The sequence below is a fragment of the Crocodylus porosus genome, unplaced genomic scaffold (genome assembly GCF_001723895.1).
Source record: "Crocodylus porosus isolate Cpor-Errol unplaced genomic scaffold, CroPor_comp1, whole genome shotgun sequence".
NCBI lineage: Eukaryota > Metazoa > Chordata > Crocodylia > Crocodylidae > Crocodylus > Crocodylus porosus.
The window spans coordinates 197,499,234-197,518,540 of record NW_017728906.1 but is presented as its reverse complement, the minus strand read 5'-3'; the positions used below and the strand labels follow the sequence as shown (position 1 = coordinate 197,518,540).

Here is a 19,307-nt window from a genome sequence, read left to right as displayed (position 1 = left end):
CCCCCCCTTCCCCCCCCCGTGTCCCCTGTTTGGCCCCTTGGGTCACCTGGAGGGGGATAAAAGGGGCAGCGTGGGCTAACGCAGGGGAGAGACCAGCGAGGAACAACAAGGAAGCTTCACAGAGCCGGCAAGAGCTGGGCCAGCGGGGCAGGAGCAGTGCCCTGAAAGAGCAGGACCTGCAGGCAGCGGTGAGGCCCTCAGCAGCGCGGTGTGTGGCCGGCAGGAGAGGCTCCCCGCTGGGCTCCAGGATCCCCTGGGAGAGGCTGCAGCCAGCAGGAGAGGCTCCCCCGCTCCAGCAAGGGTCTGAGCAGCGACCTGAGAGGTTCCCAGCTCTGCTTCCAGCTCCTCTGATCAGAGGCCAGGCAGCTCAATGTGAGGCCGGGGATCTGGAAAGGTCAAGACCCCTAGCAGCCTGGAGCAGTGCCACCAGTGGTGGCTGTGTTCCTGCCTAGCAGGTGGATGATCTGGGTTCAAGTCCCAGCTGAGGTGACTTGGGGTGAGTGAGTTAACAAGAAGCAAATCTTCTTGCAGTGGAAAGGGGCCACTGTGTTTTCTCCCCCTCCAGGTACCAAGGCCCTATATTTCCTTGTCACTTGACATTTTGCATTTTGTGCCTTTTTATATTTCACCAACCTGTATTGTCTGTTCTGCTGTTTGTGTTTTACATTTTGTTAACCCTGTTTTTTGTCAATGATTGTAAGTGTCTAACCTTTGTTGAATCCTGCCCCCTTAAGGCATTGTGGTGTCCACCATACCCTCTGATTTATGCCTGTTATGTTCCCAGTATTAAAGGGTATATGGTTAAGGCCATTGGTGGTCTGGCTCTGCTCTATAGGGGGAGGAGAGTCCCTACACCTCCCACAGTGCATGTGCACCTGCTTTGATCCTTTCAATTGGAGAGGGGGTACCTCTTGGAGTACCGCTTGGGTTACACTACATTTTCCCCAGGGAGGACTAGAAAGGGGAGTCCACACAGTTCTCGGCCTGTCTCTTCTTATGTCTTTTCCTAGTCCTGAAAATTAAGCCTTTGTCAGTGGTTCTCAAACTTTTTTCAACTCAAGGCCCCCTCAAAAATGTCAGTTCTTAGTTTTCATTTAATTTCTGGCTACAGAAAGATGATGGAGCAGCTCTTGTGTTATAAAGAATTCAGCCCACAAGTCAGAATGGTTTTGACACTGGCTTCCTGTTTGAAATCTCTTCATTTATCTTGTGAATCATGTTTGCAAACTTACCAGTGTTAACATTTTCATGGTACCCAAAAGCAACCCAGAATGCCATGGCATCCTGGTTGAGAATCGCTACCCTATGTTCACAAATAGGGTGGCCATCGTAGAGGACATTGTGGTTTTCTGCTACCCTTTCCTCTGTCCTCTGTTGATATGAAACTGGACATCTTTATGTCCTCTATTTCAAGACAAAAATAGAGGACATAAAGGTGTCCGCTTTTGTATCAACAGAGGACAACCAGACTGTCCTCTACGATGGCCACCCTATTCACAAACCACTGTTGCAGTACAGCTAACAAGTGACTTCAGAGCATGGTAGAAAAGAGGAATTTTTGACCAGAGACAATGGGAGAAAAACACAGAGGGCCAGAAATTTAAAGGTATTTAGGCTCCTAACTCCTAGTGAAATCCAAGGGAGTTGGACACCAAAATATCTTTACGACTCTGGTTCCAAGTCATTCGCAAAGCACCACAGATCACATGGAGCAGGTGGGATCTCATTGTGCCTTACCATCTGGAAGATGTCAGAGTAAACTTCATGGGACTCATTTGTTATCCACCTTGGAAAGATGAGAGGACAAAAGGACATTGCTGAGATCTGCTTCTGTAAGTCTGCAGATGTTCTGGACACTGTTACTATAGCAGGTTAAGCAGACCATTGGAGCCAGAGGCATTATGGGCAGTAATGCTAAGTACAGGCTGCTCGGCAGGACTGGGCCAGTTGAGATAGATAATTAGTGGCCACTGGAAGTTAAAAGCCTCCCAGGGAGGAGAAGCTGGGGAGTCAGGCGGACAAAAGGTGAGACCGAGTGGCCTGGTCAGTGGCTACAATACTGGATCAGGGACTCTCAGGATCTGGGGAGAGACCCAAGGGCTGCAAGACTGGGAACAGCAGCATCATGACAGAGATGTAAGTCACAGCCAGCCCAAGAGGAAAGATTGCAGTGAGGAAGCGGCATCAGTAAGCCAGAGGCACCTTCTGCAGAGGACTTGGACCTTGATGGTGTTAACTATGTTAACATTTGAGGAGTGACTGATGTAGAAAGATGCCTATGGGACAAGTGTGCCCTGGGGATAAAGGACTGTATTATGTTTAAAGACTTTATGAGCTAAGCAATAACCCTGAACCTGCTACACTTACTTATACCTCTCATGCAATGTCTCATCTGCAGTGTGAGAGAAACTCCACGAGGGGATTAATAGTAGTAAGCAGGGGTGCACTGCCATGAGATAATACCAGATCATTCAAGCCACCTGCCTAGCTAACATGCCAGGAAGTAATGATGTTGAGCCTTTCCCTTCGGGTATTGAATATAACCATCGTGTAGAAATAATGATGCTCACTTTACGGATAAGGAAATGAAGCACCGAGGCTTGTCCATACCAGGTCAGTGACAGATCCAGGACTAGATCGAGCCAGGCCTTCTGGCTCCCAATCTGGTTAGCCAGGGCATGGCATGGCCTTCCAGAATTGCTGAATATTAGAAATGTAGAGCTGGAAAGTATCGGTCCAACCATCCCTGTTGAGGCAGGTTCAGACATAGGTAGATATTTTCTAACCCGTTCTTGGGAACTTCCAGTAAAGGCGTTTCCGCATATCTCGGTAGCCTGCTGCAGGGGTTTTCTGAATTATAGTTGAAAAGCTCATCCTATTATCTAATTGAAATATTCTTTCTTTTAAATCAATCCAATTTCTTGCCCTTCCCCAGGTGGCAGGTGAGAATAATTGATCACTATCCTCTTTATAACGCAGTGAAGGACTGTTATGACCCTCTACCCCTCCATCCCCAACCTTTCTCTTCTTTCACTGATGCCTTCAATATATCCTCAAAATAATGTTTTCAGAACTTTTGATCACTTTTGCTTCTCTCCTTGGACTATTTCTAATTAGTCTTAGCTGTACCCAATGGAAACTGTTAAGAAAATGCCTCTAACAGTGAACTTCCTCACATTCTCCTATTTCTTGAACGGCATTATCCTTAGACCATCAGCTCTATTCAGATATGTGTAATTCCTAGGTTGCACCCTATACGCAATTATTGTTGCATGAAGAATGATAATCTGTCTGCTGGCAGTGAAACCAGCCCAGTATTGCTTAAAGCAGATGAACTGCATTTAAAGACCACAACTGCAGCCTCAAATCTGGATGGTGCAAAGGAGCCCTAACACTCACCTGATCAGCCAGCTAGTTCCTTCAGGGTGGTGGAGTCACCCTGGGCCAGACTTTGAAAGACATTTAGATACCAGGCTCCCCCTGTCTTCAATGGGTGATAGACATAGGATGTAAGACCAGAAGGGGCTTCTATTTCAAGACAAAAATAGAGGACATAAAGGTGTCCGCTTTTGTATCAACAGAGGACAACCAGACTGTCCTCTACGATGGCCACCCTATTCACAAACCACTGTTGCAGTACAGCTAACAAGTGACTTCAGAGCATGGTAGAAAAGAGGAATTTTTGACCAGAGACAATGGGAGAAAAACACAGAGGGCCAGAAATTTAAAGGTATTTAGGCTCCTAACTCCTAGTGAAATCCAAGGGAGTTGGACACCAAACTCCCATCAAGGAGTTGGCCATCAAGTCCAATCTCTTATGTTTGCAAGCAACTGTTTAACAATTCCTCAAAATCCCCACTTCAAATCTCATGCACAACTACAGCGGGGAAGACCAGAAGCAACCTGCAACAGGTGCCTGCAGCTTCTCAGGCGAGATGGGCCAATTTGAAGGCTGGCTGCCATTTGCAAGCCAGCAGCCCCCTTTTCTTGCTTCTGGCTGACACTCCTGAATTGCCACTAACATCCCAGTTTAGTGCATCGGATGCAATTGCATCAGGCCCACAGGATCATAGAAAATGAGGATTGGAAGTGTCTTCAGGAGATCATCTAGTCCAACTCCCTGATGAAAAGCAGAACTGTCCCCAACTAAATCATCCTAGCCAAAGCTTTGTCTAGCCAGGCAGGTCTTAAACCTCCAAGGAGGGAGATTCCACCACATCTCTGGGTAATAGGTGCCAACTCCTATGTTATGCCTTGGGTAAAAGCAGGAGGGACTGGGTCACTTCCAATACCCTACCACTGCAATGATGGTGGATTAGTTGGTTATGCCTAGAGGGTCGCTGGAAGAGAACAATGCCCCACTGTGAAAAGTGCGTTTACCAAAGTGTCCTGCTCGGTCGAAAGGTCTCCCTCAGGATACAAGACTCTCACCCTCCGGGCTACACGCCCCGAACTCGCCTGCCACGACTCTGATGATTCCTGGTTCAGATGGACTGTCTGGTGTGTACACATCTGGAAATGAGACCTTCTGTCCACCGGGGAGCTGGTGAGGGCTCCTCCACCCCTACACCCTCGCCCGTGCCTCCATAGCAGGAATCCCTCTAAGGCTCCCTCTTCTCGTGTAAGTCCAAACTTCACGAGAAGTGATGGAAGGATAAAGTGAATGCTGCCACTGCCTAAAGCAGCAGTACTTGAAGTCCCGCTCTCTCCTCGAGCAGGATCCTGCTTTGTTCTTCGGGGCCTTCTTCTATGGGCGCCCTCAGCTTGCCCTCTGGGCCCGCCCCCATGGCTCGACGCCGACAACACCCCACCGACAATCCGTCCGCCCCTTTTACCCTTTTGGGGCTTGCCTTTGCCCTGCTCGCGCCGAAGCCAGATGCTCCAGCGTGTTGCGGTCGACCTGTCACCGCTCTGGGTCACCGCCTCTCGCTCGTGTCCCACAGCGGTGCCTTACCACTGCCCCAAAACGTGCAAACCCAGCCTCGGGTGGTGCGCATCCACCCCTCTGCTTCCTCGCTGGTCTCCGCTGCTCGCCGCGGCACTTCCGCTTCTGCTCCCCGCTCCGGCGCGGCTTTTGAGCCGGAGGCTCTTGCCGCACACCTATAACAGGTAAGTATTTGCTCCACCTTCCGGCGCCGAGGCGGGGGTGTTCCCACAGAGGGGGCAGCCCAGCGAGCTTCACAGCCCACTGATTTATCTGCTCCCGCACACCCACCCCATAGGGGGAGGCAAAATTCCTCACAGCCCTTGCCCATCTAATGCAGGGACTCCAAATTTGGTGATCAGTGTGACTATTGGTAGAAGATTGAGACTTTCCAGCCAGAAGACATCTAGATATCTTTAGCTATCTAGTGCTGGCACAAGCAGTGCAGTTAGAAGAGATCCACTGTATTTCTCAAATACAACATGCCCCCAAACGAGATGCACCTTGTTTTTGAAGAGCACAGTTATGAAGACAAAGTTTTTTCCTTGAAAAAATGGGTACATACAGCAAGTAACTGAGTAGCAACAGCAAGGGAGCCCAGTGTGTTCATTGTGCTGCTACCTAGGGAGCATGTGTAGCATTACCACCCCCCCCACCCCCCCAGGAGAGGCTTATGCTGCAGAAGTTGCCATTATCATATTGTCTTGCTTTTAACATGCACTGCAATTTCCAGCAGCTGATTGTTGGAAGAAGGGTGTGTTCTGTATGCAAGAAAATACAATAATTTCTCCACGTTGCAAAGGGAATTGAAATATCCCCTTTGGTCCCCTTTAGTCCAGGATGTTTAAGGCGTCACATGCTGCTGCTTCCTGCATGCTTGTACTGAGCGTATCTCAGTGAAACCTCAACACTGGGCATTAAGTATATTTTAGAGCTCTTGCTGGGCCAAGAGACACTTCCTATATGCCTATAGACTGAGCTGTGAATAGCTATTTATCTATTGAAGTAGGAGAAGCTTTGTAAGGGCCCCGCTGGACTTTGAGCATTTTGCCTTGAAGGTTTCAGCCTTTCATAGACAGACCTCAGTGCAGGCTCCAAGTGTTAACAGGGACAAGTGATTGCTGCTGCTCTTTTAAAAGGGGATTGGCCAATTGGAAAGGGTTTGATTTGAGGTCTGGAAAAACCAGCCTAAAAGAAATTCAGTCTGCTTGCCTTATTAAGATAAGGTTTAGATTTCATTCAGGTCTATACAGAGGAACAAATTTCTGATAGCAGAGGGTTCTTTACCAGTCCAAATGAACAATGTTGGTTATCAGTTGTTCGGTTTTTCAGCAGACTCAGCCTTTTAAAGAAAGCAGACAGTCTGGGCAAAAATCTCAATGCAACTGAAAACGCATTTTTTTTTCCTCTGCAAAACAGTTTCCATGGGGCTGGTTGATAATTTTTCAGCCTTGCTTGGAAGTTGTCTGAGAGCAGGATTCCTCGACTCGTTTATACACAGAACAGGATCCCACTTAAACAAATAACAGTTCATCATCGTGCTGTCTTTGCTAGGCTGTTCATTGGCCGGCTTCCTGAGAGTTAGTTTGCAAATGGTCAGTTTGCACTTCTTGCAAAAAAAAAAAAAATATATTGACAAAAGAACGTGCATTAATCACTCCCAGGAACTGGCTCATCTAATTCATCAGCGTATGGGTATTAACTTGGATGTATTTGGGGATTAGCTCTTGCTATCTGGAACTAATGGTATAAAGCCATTAATTCTACAGCCATATCTCCTGTTTGTCAGTGCTCCCGGGCCCCACCTTCGAAAGGTTGTGGCTCGTAAACCAGGCACCATTGAGGCGGGAACTTTGTCAATTTATTTGACGCTCAATTTTTTCTCTGTTTTAGGTCCATGAGCGGTGATTGCTGATGTGTTTACATAGGAAACATGGTCATTCTACGACAGGTAAGCCGGACATTCCTCAGACTTGAGAGTTGCTAATTCGTAGGCATTGCCTTGTCGGCTGATGAAAGGTCTGTTGTGAGGCCAGGCAAGTTTTATTCCACTTTGTTTCTTTTAGAGTGACCAGTTGAAAGATTCACATCTTCTACCCAATAGCCTTAGTCCTTGATTGGCTTAGAGGAAATCATCACTCTGTGTAGCCTGGATTAACCTCGCGCAATGCTCTACTTAGTCTTCTTGTCCCGGGCCAGATGAGGATGGGTGGGGAAGGTGGGGGCAGATGTTTGCTACGCAAAGAAAAGAGCACAGCCTTTCTTTGGAGAAATAATCAAGCCTGGGATTGATTCTGATTCGCACTTGCCTGGGGATTCAGTTCTGCTTTGGTTGTGTCTAATTGGGGCATACTAAGAGAACTAAAGAGGTGGTCTGATTTACCATGATAAATCAAAATCTACCACAATAAAAGGACCTCAACGTGTATTTTCACACATGACTAACCTAGCGAAATGGCGATGTTGGGCGCCATTTCATGACGTGTATCAAAGCAATGCGTAACATGTATAAGCGCCCCAAACGGCTTTCAATGTAAAGGCTGCTGGACTGCTCTTAGTTGGGATATGGCCCTGCAAGGTCCCTTCTGCCCCGGGCAAACTCTTCAGCATGTGTTTTGGCCTTCAGCAGATGAAGGCCCTGGTCCAGAAAACAACATACTTTTGCAGGATCGGGGCAGAGCAGTAAGCACTGTGCTAGCTTAACACTTAACCAGGTGGCCATGGGGAGAAACCTTCTCACCCTTGCCATCAAGAGCACCGCTTGGAGCTTTTGATCAGGTGTGTCTAGAATCGGCCTGTCGGGTACAGCGCAGATCAGATGGAGCGCTGAAGTGCCCGACGGCATCGCACTGAACTCCCAACAGCATCAGGCACAAGAAAAGCAGACTGTGCCACGCTAGCTTAGATAAGGGATTCATTTCTCCTTTCATCGGCATAGACCATGCGGAGCACATACTGCAAACTTGCCTTTGACTGATTTATATGTGAGGCCCAGGAAAGCGGCAGCGGAAATAAGAACAGAATCGCCCAGGCTGTTGATGTGCAAAACCGGAGTGTTTCAGATGGGAATATTCCTGTTTTTTATGTTGCCGCAAACTGTCTCATTGAAAGCCTTTTGTGACCATCTGTTTGCATGTATTGGCGGAAATGTAGAGAGTCATTCTAGAGGAGCGTTTATACTGCCACAGTGAGCTCAGGATTATGTAGTGCCCCATGTCTCTAGCACACTGGTAACTCTGCTTTGTGATTCTCCAGTGGTGTCCAGCAGCCTTTACGCGCTGGTCAAGGATGGGGAAGTCCTCCTATGGTTCAGTGTCACTACCAGGGCTGTAGCTGAGCAAAAGTGACATGGCTGGATCAATGTCCACCAATCTCTGGCTATCAAAAAAGATTCCAGGAATCAAATTATAGCAGCCCCAGGGCTGCTCTTTGTTCTTTAAGACTGAGCTGCCACTCATCTGCTAGGTCAGAGGCAGCTAACAGCGACCCACCTTTGTGGCCCTTATACTAGGTACCCATCAGTCCATCCCAATACTTCAGGCCAGAGTATTATCTAAATCCAGATTTTGGATCCATGTTGACTTGAACTTGAAGAAGCCCCTCAGTGTCTGTCCCAGGATGCAGTAGGTGTTGTATGAAACCTAAGCTGGACTTTTTAGATCAAGGTGTGCAGTAAAACCTGGGCTGGCACTTTCAAGATCTGCCTCTGCTCATGTGGTGTTGCAGTGATGTGGAACTGGAGCAAAACAGTGGCAATTCCAGCCCCTGATCTGGAGGATGAATTTCTAGGACGCTTCAGTGGACTTGAAACCATAGTTGTTTTCCAGAATGAATATTGTAATGCGGGGGAATAAGCCTTACGACACAGTAACCAACAAGGTAATATCATCACACAGTTCAAATACCATCAGGAGTGTATATGACAAACCTATGTCATCTCTGATAATTCTTTTGAAGTCCCAATGACTGATCCCATATGCATCCTTTACAAAAGATCCATTCACTTAAAGGGCTGTCATAAAGCAGTGAGGGATCAATGTTTAAGATTGCTTAAAAAAACAAAGAGCCGAAGTCCTTTCTCAGTTTTTATTTAGTAGTCTTTCAGGCCAAAATTCTTACATTCTAAAGAAGGAGCATCCAAAATGAATAAAGAATTCAGAAAAGAGGAATCCAAGAGTCAAAAATGTGGTCACACTTTCTAACATGACGAACAGCCTTCTTCCGAATATCATTTTGTTGACAGCTTTGCTCTACTTTTTCCATATTTCGGTCAAAATGCTGAAACTGATTTTCAGAAATGTACAGTTTCTTTGTTCTCGCTTTTGTCAAAAACAAAGAGAATTTCCACACACAATGTGGGATGTTTTACTTTTTGTTTCTTTCCAAATTTTTGCTGGAAACATCTATTCCAGGTGGAAAATACTATGGTTTCAGCTCATTCCACAACAGACTGAAATATAAACTCCCGCAACCCAAACCCAAGGGCTTCTCTAACCTCCAAGTCGGACAGTGTACTCATCTAGACACTCAAAGCAGCCGACTTTTGATATTTTATAAGTAAAATACAAGAAAAGGACAATCTTCTCTGTGATAAGCTAAGGTGGTACTGGGAGTGTGAGCCAGGAGCCTTCTGTTTTAAATTCATGGGGCCAGATCCACAGCTGGTATAAACGGCTGAAGCTCCTTCGATGTCAGTAGAGCTACTCCAGTTCATACCAGTTCATACTCTGTGACTTATATCTGCACCACGTATGCTCCAGGGAGCTGCCGGCTTTGGAATGGAGTTTATTTGCCAGCAAGAAGAAAGATAGTGTCAACAACTGAGTTCAATCAAAGGCTTTAGGAACACACCCATGCCCTACTTTGAGAAACTCTAGTGACTTAACATTTCTTTTTTCCAACCCTTGTTCCTGCTGGCTTAGCTTTTCATTTCCCTTCCTTTAAAGAACCCTCACCCATGGCTTAAATACACACATGCAAAAAAACCAACCAAACAAACAAAAAAGACAAAGCTGGACCCTCCGATGGTGTCAGGATTTGTTTAGTTCCTATGACGTTGGTGACATGATTCCCTTCATGGGTGTAGATCAAGTAGTTACTCAAATTCAAAGGTACTGTACATTAGAAACAGACTTATGGAAATGTCTCGTTGAATCCGTCTTTGGGGAATGGGACATGGGACCAAAGTGCAAGTTGGGAACATGCAGCTCTGAGTCACGAGCACAAAATGTACAAGGCATGCCGTTCTCAGTACCTTCCACTCAAATAAGTTAGAAGAAAAGCAAATATTGTTCCACAGCAGAGGCATGTCTGGGAGCCAAACTTGTCAGCTTTAGTCGCTGGCAAATTGGGCATGGCAACTTTCTTGGTATAGAGTGGAGAAAACTATCAAAGAGTGGGGCCTTTAAAATTCGTGGCTGGCTAAGCTGATGAGCTGGCTTGGCTCCACAGGACATCTGCAGCTCTTCCCTGACGTTTGCAGGTTTAGTCTGAGAGCAATATAGTTCTTGATCTGGAAATACCATATTTTCTTACATACAACACATGCTTGCCCTCTCCTAATAAAAACCAGCTGCTGAGACTTGCAATGCACATTATGTGTGAAATACAGTAAGAGCAATTTCTGCCAGTTACTAGCAAAAACGGAAGTCAGATCTGCACAGGGAGCAGGCAAGGAACAGGCAGGGCTCCCTCCCTGCTGCTGCCAAGTTACTTATGACAAAGAAGGCTCTTTTTCTTTCATTCTGCCTTTATTCCAGGCTGGGTTATAGTGACAGGACCAGGCCTCAGGAGTGGCTGTGATGCCTCCTGGTGGTCACATAACTCCTGCCCCATGCCTTGGATAACTTGCATATTTTCTCTCCTGCCATACCTTGATGGGATAATTTGATTGTAAGAAGGGGAGGCTGCCCCAAAGTCCCAGAGCAAGCCTAAATCTGTTCTTTGGCCAGCAGGTCCCTCTTGGACCCAGCCGATTGCAGTCCTGCCCCTCAAGTACTAAGTTGGGCCCCTCTGGCCCCATCTGTGCCCCAGGGCACCAGTTGCTTTAAGAGCTATTTGTGGCCATGCCCATGCCTCACAAATGTCACTTGTTTGCCCGTTACTGTCTTGTACAGGCTTTGGCCTCCTTAGCCTTAGCCTGCAGGTTATTCTGGCTGTAGACGGGTGGCTTAGGCACTGGCTCTGGCCTTGCCTTTCAGTCTCAGTATCTGGATAGCCCCCGGCCGCCTACACTGTCGCCTCTGGGCTCTGGCTCCAGCCATCAGCCTCAGGCCACCTGTGCCTTTGCCCCTGCCGGGCTCAAACCTCATGTGCCCCCCTGGCATCCCCGTGGCCTCCTTTCCTCCCTTGTCAGCCACACCTGGTCCTCTGATATAAACTAGAATAAAAAGGCAAGCAGTTACTTTAAACTCAAAAGTCTGCAAACCCCCGTCCCCCCCACTCCGGATCAGTAGCTTCCCTTCAGCCCAGCCTGAACGACAGTCAGGCCCTCTCTGCAGCCACCTTGCATCAGGAGTTCCTCGGCCTGTAGGGCCAAGCCAGTAGGTAGATACATGCACAGGATTGTTGGAACTGGTTAACCATCAACAAGTTTCCTTTGACAGTATCTTATTCATTCACAGGGGTTTTAAAAGTTACATAAATTATAATGCTTCGGATGCCATTTAACTCCTGCTCTTTTGCCAAACTAGCACAGTCCAAAGAAATACACATTTGATGGTAGTGATAGTATGGAGCGGGGCAAGACAACAGGATTGATGGCCCTGCGGGAGTGAGAAATGCTGACTGCATGACAGCAAAGTCAGACCTGATGCAGCGCTGAAGGTTGCGCTTGTTCCCTGAACATGTGCAGAGTTAAACCCAAGATGCTCCTCTGGGTTAAAGCCTGAAACACCAATCTACTTGGAATTGCAAAGGACACTTTTGTTAATACAACCCAATATGCCATTGTCTCTTTTCGCTATTATCGTCACTGTGGATATACATACACACTCCAAATTATTCCTGTGCTCTTCTTGTTACCTTTTTCTATCCTTTGAGAAGTTTAAAATGATTCTAGATCACTTCAAACACAGTTGTTCTTTTGTTATCGCTGTCCTTCTTCTCCCTTGCTGGTGCTAAACCCCCACCCACCATGTGCTCATCAAGAGCAGTCCTGTCCTGCCTCAGCCTGTATTTTTCCAGGCTGCTCTCCTCTCATAACGTAGCCTCCCCATTCCCTGCTCATCATGACAGCCCTTCTTTGCACCCATCCCAGTTTGAATTCATCTCTTGACCAGACTTGTATGCACTATTCCAGATAAGAGGGATTCAGGGAACTTCATGGATGAAAGACATCTGTCTAGGTGGAGGGACTAAACCTCCTTAACCCAAGTCTCTTCTCATCCTCTGTTCCTAATGAGACTGAAACGAGTGAGACCTACAGTGAAGTCTCACGGCCTGTTCATAGGCATCCCCAAGCCTGATTAACCAGTCTCCATTTTCATACACAGCTGATGTGAACTTTGCTGTTCCTGGATAATACTGGATAATGTGCATTCAGCTTTGCATCTCTAAAAGATGGAGTGTTGCATATATTTTGATAGCAGGGAAGGGTGAAAAAAGATCACGCATTATTACAGGCCTTCCCAGGGCTGATTTTGTGACCGTGGTATTCCAAAAGCCCAAACACAAGTCTGCTGTTTATATGCTTTTCCTCATAAATGCTAAATAATTTAAGTCTTCTCCCATTTTCTGTCTTGTACCTGTGTGATCTATGAGTCTGAGGCATCCCCGGACAGCAATAACATGGCAATGAGAAGTCCACCGTGAGCCAACGAGAGGGCACATTTGCATATAGATTGAAATGTGAATGGTTGGGAGCCATTCATTAGCTGCAGTGCTCAAGACGTGTGGCATTTTAACAGCGCTCGGCCACAAATCCCTTCCATCAAATTTATGGGGCAATTAAAGCGCCACGGTAGCTGTGTGCAAAGAAAGCAGCTGCCAGCAAGGGAGATGTTCTGACTGGGATTCGTGCAGTGTTTTGGCCAAGGAACATAACTTGCACAGAGAGTGCTGAAGATGCAGGGAGTAGGCTTCGCCCAAGCTTGAATGCATCCTGCTTTCTTTTGTAGACTTGGCTGTAATACTCACACTCTTGGTTTTTGATAGGTTACCCTCTAGGAAATAGCGGCCTCTGAGATACTTTATTTGTTTTTGATCCATAGCCACCTGTTTTGAACAAGTGTTTGTGCAGCACTGAGTGCAGTGGGGCCCTTCAGAGGCACTATTTCAATATGGGTGATGAGAACAGATCTGCCAGCTTGAGACACTTCGGCATGTGCAATAGTCTACGTCCTCAATGCTTCCCTTCATCAGGGGTCTGCAGGCCCCACAATATTTTACAGATTTATCTCTCCTGTGTGGGTGGACGATGCTGCTCTTTTACAGGCCAAGGGTACAGAGGCTCAGCATCTGGCTCAGGGTCACATCAGGTGTCTGGCAGAACCGTAGAAATTTTGGTCTTCCAGGTACTACTAACCATCCTTCCTCCCTTTCTCATGCTGTCAACCCACAACAACATGCTGAAATCTGGCATCTGTTTGCATAATGATTCTGTAAAAGAAAAGGCCTGTGATACCTGTGGTATCTCCCAGGATCATAGTACAGCACCTGGTGTCTTGGGCAAAGCTGGCATGGAGGCAAACAGCCCCAGCTGTGTCAATACCTCCTTTGTTGGGACAGGGCAGAAGATCGGTAATCCTGCTCCTTCTTCCTCATTAGCTTAGCCTACTCACAGCTCTGAGCCAGCTCTCTCACCATTAGAGGTTATGTCCTGTCATCCTAGTCACAACCAGCCTTGGGGTCAAGGACCTTGCTGAGCCCGTAGAGAGATGGGCTAAGGTGCACCCCTTTCTATAGCCAGCAGCCTGCAAGAGACTGATGTGCCCAACACCACATCTGGCTTCCCCTCACTCTCCAGCTCAGAAAAACAGTACCCATTTGCAGCTGGGTGAACTGGGGGCAACCTTTGGCCCAAATCCAAAGTCATGCTGGAATTCACATCTAGGAACTGTTAGCAAGACAGATTAACTACTCTGACCTTACCCCAACTTAGGTCAATGGTTCTTAACCTTTTTGGACTCAAGGCACCCCTTGGAAAATCCCAGCTGTGTTTTCACACTTTTTTGCCTACAGAAAAAAAAATAGATCTGTTTTTCTTTTGCAGAGAACTCAGAAAGGTGACAACTATGGATTTCCATTTGAGGCTTGGCTCATCTTTTGATTAAAACTCACTGACTTAGGTCTTCTAGGTTATGTACAGAGAGGCCAAAAGCCCAAGGCTGAATCAATTCAATCTTTGCAGGTTAGTTTAAGCTGCACAGATTGAACTAATAAGCAAGTGAACAGGCATTCACTTTTGATTCTGGAAATGTAGCCATGTGCCTGCAGTAGCCCAAGCCAGAAGCTGTGGTGGGCACTAGAGCATGCTTCCCTGCTTGGCTGGAGCAGACAGCTTGGACCAAGGCTAGCCTGCCCACCCTGCAAGTGGGGTGGGGGGTTGTGAGAAAGATGCAAAGCATCCTGGGATACTGGGGGACTGTGAGTAAGTGAGTGCAAAACACTGCTGTTGTCACGTGATTATATTTTATACTTGTTTTTCATTGATGCAAGGGGCAGAGCAACAGAAAATCAGTTCTCCTTATTTTAGTTCTGTTAGTTTAGCTACTATCTTGTGGCTGCCTCACCAGCTTCAATGTCCCTTTTTACAATGAGCCAGGCTAGTGGCTGGGTGCGTGTGTATTTTAATTACTCCATGGCGAGTGATGATTGAAAAAAGCTGCTCTTTGATGTCTACTGACCTTACTCTATGTTATAGAGCATTCTCAATGGCAAATACAACATGTCAAATTCACAACCCAGCAAACCTTCAAATGCTTCTAGAATTCCACAGCAGGACTGTGGAAATGCCTGAAATTTGCTTTGAAAATGTTCACCAGTGAAAGGTTTTATTAAAAAATAAAGCAATTCTTAAAATTTCCTGAATATTGCAAAATCCTGAATATTTGACAAATGAATAGCTAAGAAAACTCTATCCCTTAGTTTTCTCACAATAAGCTCTTCCTGAAGTAGTACAGTCACTGTAGCCTGGAGAAAAATGGGGAAAATATATTTTCCTTTTAGATAGAGCTGATTGAAAACAGAATCTCCCTCCCACAGGAAAATCCAACTTGTTAATTCTTGTTTTTTACCTTGAATTCACACAAAGAGTCAAAATCCTGAACTGTTGTGGAAGGAACGTTCCAAAATAATTTAATACAAAAGCACTGGAATCACCTCATTGAAATTACTTTATTGGCAAGTTTTGATACAGCTGAAACTTTATACTTGCTAGTAAATAAAGACCAATTTATTGGCGGGTGGTGGGGGGCGCTGAAGAAGTAATTTGGGGAAATTTTTTGCGTGAGTAGTTGCCTCCAAATGTGGGATAGGATGTCTGAGTCCCCTTCTAGTCTTGTGTTCCTAAAATGAAATTTGACCCACCTTTTATGGACTGATTCTGTTCAGCTAAAAAGGCTGCAGCGGAGGGGCACTGAGCACAGGAACATGTAACCTAGTACACAGTGTTGTATTACTTGTTTCATTATTATTTTTATGACAGCACCTACAATCTCCTATTCCAGACCAGGACCCACAGTGCCCACTGCTGTACAAATGTAGAGCACAGAGTACTTGCACAGCACTGCAGGAGTTTCTTATATTAGATCAACTGCCTACCTAATGTGATACCCCACTTCCAATGAAGGCCAATATTTAATCTTTTAGAAGACTGTATGAAATCCACATAGTGGACAGCTGGTAATAAAATGCCTGTGGAAAAAAAAATACTGTTATCATCCCAAGCACCTAGCATCTGCTGTCCTAAAGCCATGAGCCATAAATACATGGTGTGGCCACACTTTGAATACTGTGCCCAGTTCTGGTCCCCACACCTCAAAAAGGATAAGTAAATCCAGAGGAGGGCAACAAGGAAGCTTAGTGGCATAGAGGAGCTTCCATAGGAGGAGAGACTAAAGAGGCTGGGCCTATTCAGTTTGGAAAAGAGATGCTTGAGGGGAGACATGATAAGGGTTTACAAAATGCTAAATGGTGAAGAGAAAGTAAAGAGGGGTTTACTGTTTCTCACAACCCAAGAACTAGAGGGCATAAAAAGAAAGTAGTAGGTAGCAAGTTTAAAACTCACAAAAGGAAGCTCTTTTCCATGCAGTGTGTCATTAAAGTGTGGAACTCATTTGCACAAAATGTTGTGGGGGCTGACAGTTTAGCCACATTCAAAAGGGGATTGGACAGATTCTTGGAGAAAAGGGGCATCAGTAACTGTTGAGCATGGAAGTCAGGGATACAGCTTCTGAATCAGAACTTCCTAGACCCTAAATGCTAGAGGCGGTAAGTGGGAGAGGAACAGGGAAAAAACCCTGGTCATAGCCTATTCACTCTTCTTTTCAGTATCCCCTCTCTGCCAGCATGAATCACGGGAATATTTGATGGGCCATGGGGTTGTGAGCTTTGGCTAATCACAAAAAACTATAAGCCTCCCTTAAAAAGGCTGGGGACACATCAACTGATGCATTGGGACAACTAAAAAGAAAACAGGAATGGGAGTGAGGTCATAGGTTAGTAAACGTGGGTGACTGGTGCCGCTTCAGTCGGGGGGGCACATGCCGCCCCCAGTCTGTAGGGTGGTCCCCCATGGCCAATCTTGCCAAAGCAAAACTTACCAACCAGTGAGTGGCTGTGTTGCTCCTGAAAGCAGCCGCAACTCTCCTGGAAGTGGCTGCGGTGCTTCTGGAAGCAGATGCAACCTACATCCAGCTCTTGCACTCCTCGGCCGGCACTCACGGGGGCACTGGTGCTCCCTCCTGTCCAATTGGCTGAGCGGGGAGTGCAGCCTGACAGGGGGTGCACCCGCGCTCTCAGGGAGTGCACATGCACCCCCGTGCATCCCTTCCGCATCACCACTAATAACAAGGGAACTGGAAAGCGATACCAAGAAGAGCACACTGGCCAGTTTGTCCAGAGCCAGAAGGAGGTTGACCAGAAGGTCCCAGAGCTTAGTGGGGTCATGGATGGCAAGTGCCTAACAAAAAAAAAGGGCAGGGACTGTGTGACAGGCCTATTTGATGTGCCAAAAAAGTTTACAGGCCATAACCCATCACAAATTCTATAAGTCCCCTTTAAGAAGGAAGGCCAGTGGGGATACATCAATTAACTTCTTGGGACAACAGAAAAGAAAACAGGAATGGCAGTGAGGTCATAGGTTAAGAAAAAGGGATCTGGAGGTCTAGCATACCAGCTAGCACCCACTGGCCCCCTAAAGGAGTCAAGGGAGCCTGTGGACACTGACCATTGAAACTCTTCCCGGAGACGTGAGCGGAGGAGTGTCAGGGAAACAGCCCCACACTTGCCCGGTTTCCTTCCAGCCAGAGCCTCCTTCCTTGTCATAGGATGGCCAACTTGGCCAGAACCAGGAGGAGGTTGACCAGGAGGTCCTGGGACTTGGTAGGGCTGTGGATGGGAAGTCATTAACAAAAAAAGTGTGGGGACTGTGTGACAGGCTGGTTTGATATGCCCTGATGTCATGGGTCTCAGCCCATCACAAAATCTATAAGCCCCCCTTAAGAAGGGAGGCCACTGAACAGACACCAGCTGATTGCTTGGGACAACAAAAAAGAAAACAGGACCGGGAGTGAGGTCATAGGGAAATAACTAGACAGTGGTGATGTATAGGAGGTGCACGGGGGTGCACGTGCACCTCCTGAGAGCACTGGTGCAACTCCTGACTGGCCACACTCCCTGCTTAGGTGCTGGGGAGCAGGAGCGCAGGATGTAGCGCTACGGCCACTTCCAGAAGCTACGGTGACTTTTGCCATGGGGGACCACCCCCCCACCCCCCAGTCGCTGTGATTGGCCATGGGGGACCCCCTCCCCAGTCAGTGAGATTAGCCATGGGGGGACCTCCCTGGGGACCCCCCCAGTCACTGACTGGTTGCTAGGGGGGGCACATGCCCCCCCCACTACGGTGGCACCAGTTGCCCATGTAACTAGGGCATCATAAGGGGACACTGAACACAGCACACTGGCCAGCGCCCACTGATCCCTGAAGGAGTCGAGGGAGCCTGCAGACACTGACCAGTGAAACTCTGTCCAGACACGTGAAAGGAGTGCCAGGAGAGCAGCCTCATACTTGCCGGGGCTCTCCCAAGCCATAGTCTCCTTCCTGGCCTTATAGATGGCTAGCTTAGCCAGAGCCACGAGGAGCTTGACCAGGAGGTCCCAGGACTTGGTGGGTCCATGGACCAAAAGTCCATAACACAAAAGGGGTGGGAACTGTGTGACATGATACTGGGCAAGATGGACCTATGGTCTGACCCAGTATATGGCAGTTCTTATGGTCATGAGGATATATTGCCTTTTCTGGATTTTTCTTCTCACTAGGGTACCTCAGAGTGATATTCTTATGACTGTCTATACCAGTGATTCTCAAGCAGGATGACATGAAACCCCAGGGTGCCACAAGATCTTTACAAGGGTGCTGCAGGGTGCCACCCAATTTTAGCACTGTTAGGCAGAAAGACAAAAAATAAACCCAGGGATTTCACATAGAAACCCAGGATGTTAAAAGCATGCTGACAAATGTTGGTCTTCCTGAGTTCTTTGCAACAGAAGAATCACCTAGTATTTTTCTGTAGTCAAAAAATGAGTGAAAATTAAGAGCTGGCATTTTCTGCAGCATGCCTTGAGTCTCATAGGGTGGCTCGGGACTTACAAAAGTTGAGAACCACTGGTCTAAGCCTTTGAAAAATCCTTACCAACCTTTATTGTCAATGATCCTTTGTGGCACTGAGTCCTAGCTAAGAAGAATATTGTGCCTATTTAAGCCAAAAAAAATTTTTTAAATGCCTAGCAGTTACACTGAAGGGAAGGCCTCAAAATCTGGCTATGCAACTTCAAACAGCTCGGAAGGCATGATTTTTTTCAGCACTCTGTTGTTGAGGCCATTCTGAATATCAGTTCTCTTGAATGTATCTCAAATTAGGTGCTAAAAAATTAAAGTTCGTTCCCCCACCCACTGCCAATCAAGCTTCAGGGCAGTGACAGTCTCTTGGCCTGGGTATGTATTTATTTCCTGCCATGGTGGGACAGCCGTCTTGTTTGATACCTCTAGGTGCTATGGTAATACACTCCTCTCTTGGACCACCCTGAATCATTTCACTCCCTTTTCATAGGTCAAATCTTCCCCCTCCCCATCCTGTTGCTTTTGCCTAACTAGACTAGCTATGTCGTTCTTTCAGTCTCTCCTTGTAAATGAACCCCTCCTGTCCTTAATTATTTTGGTTGC

General features: G+C 46.9%; 1 protein-coding gene across 1 annotated transcript in view; it reads left to right on the top strand.

Annotated features, from left to right (window-relative positions):
• Positions 1-19,307, top strand: part of MYO7A (myosin VIIA) — a 160,908-nt gene that overhangs the window by 29,169 nt on the left and 112,432 nt on the right. The window contains exon 2 of the mRNA XM_019530449.1: positions 6,818-6,875. Within this exon, the coding sequence (XP_019385994.1) occupies positions 6,858-6,875 (18 nt within the window). The 5' untranslated portion in view covers positions 6,818-6,857. The remainder of the gene's footprint in view (positions 1-6,817; positions 6,876-19,307) is intronic.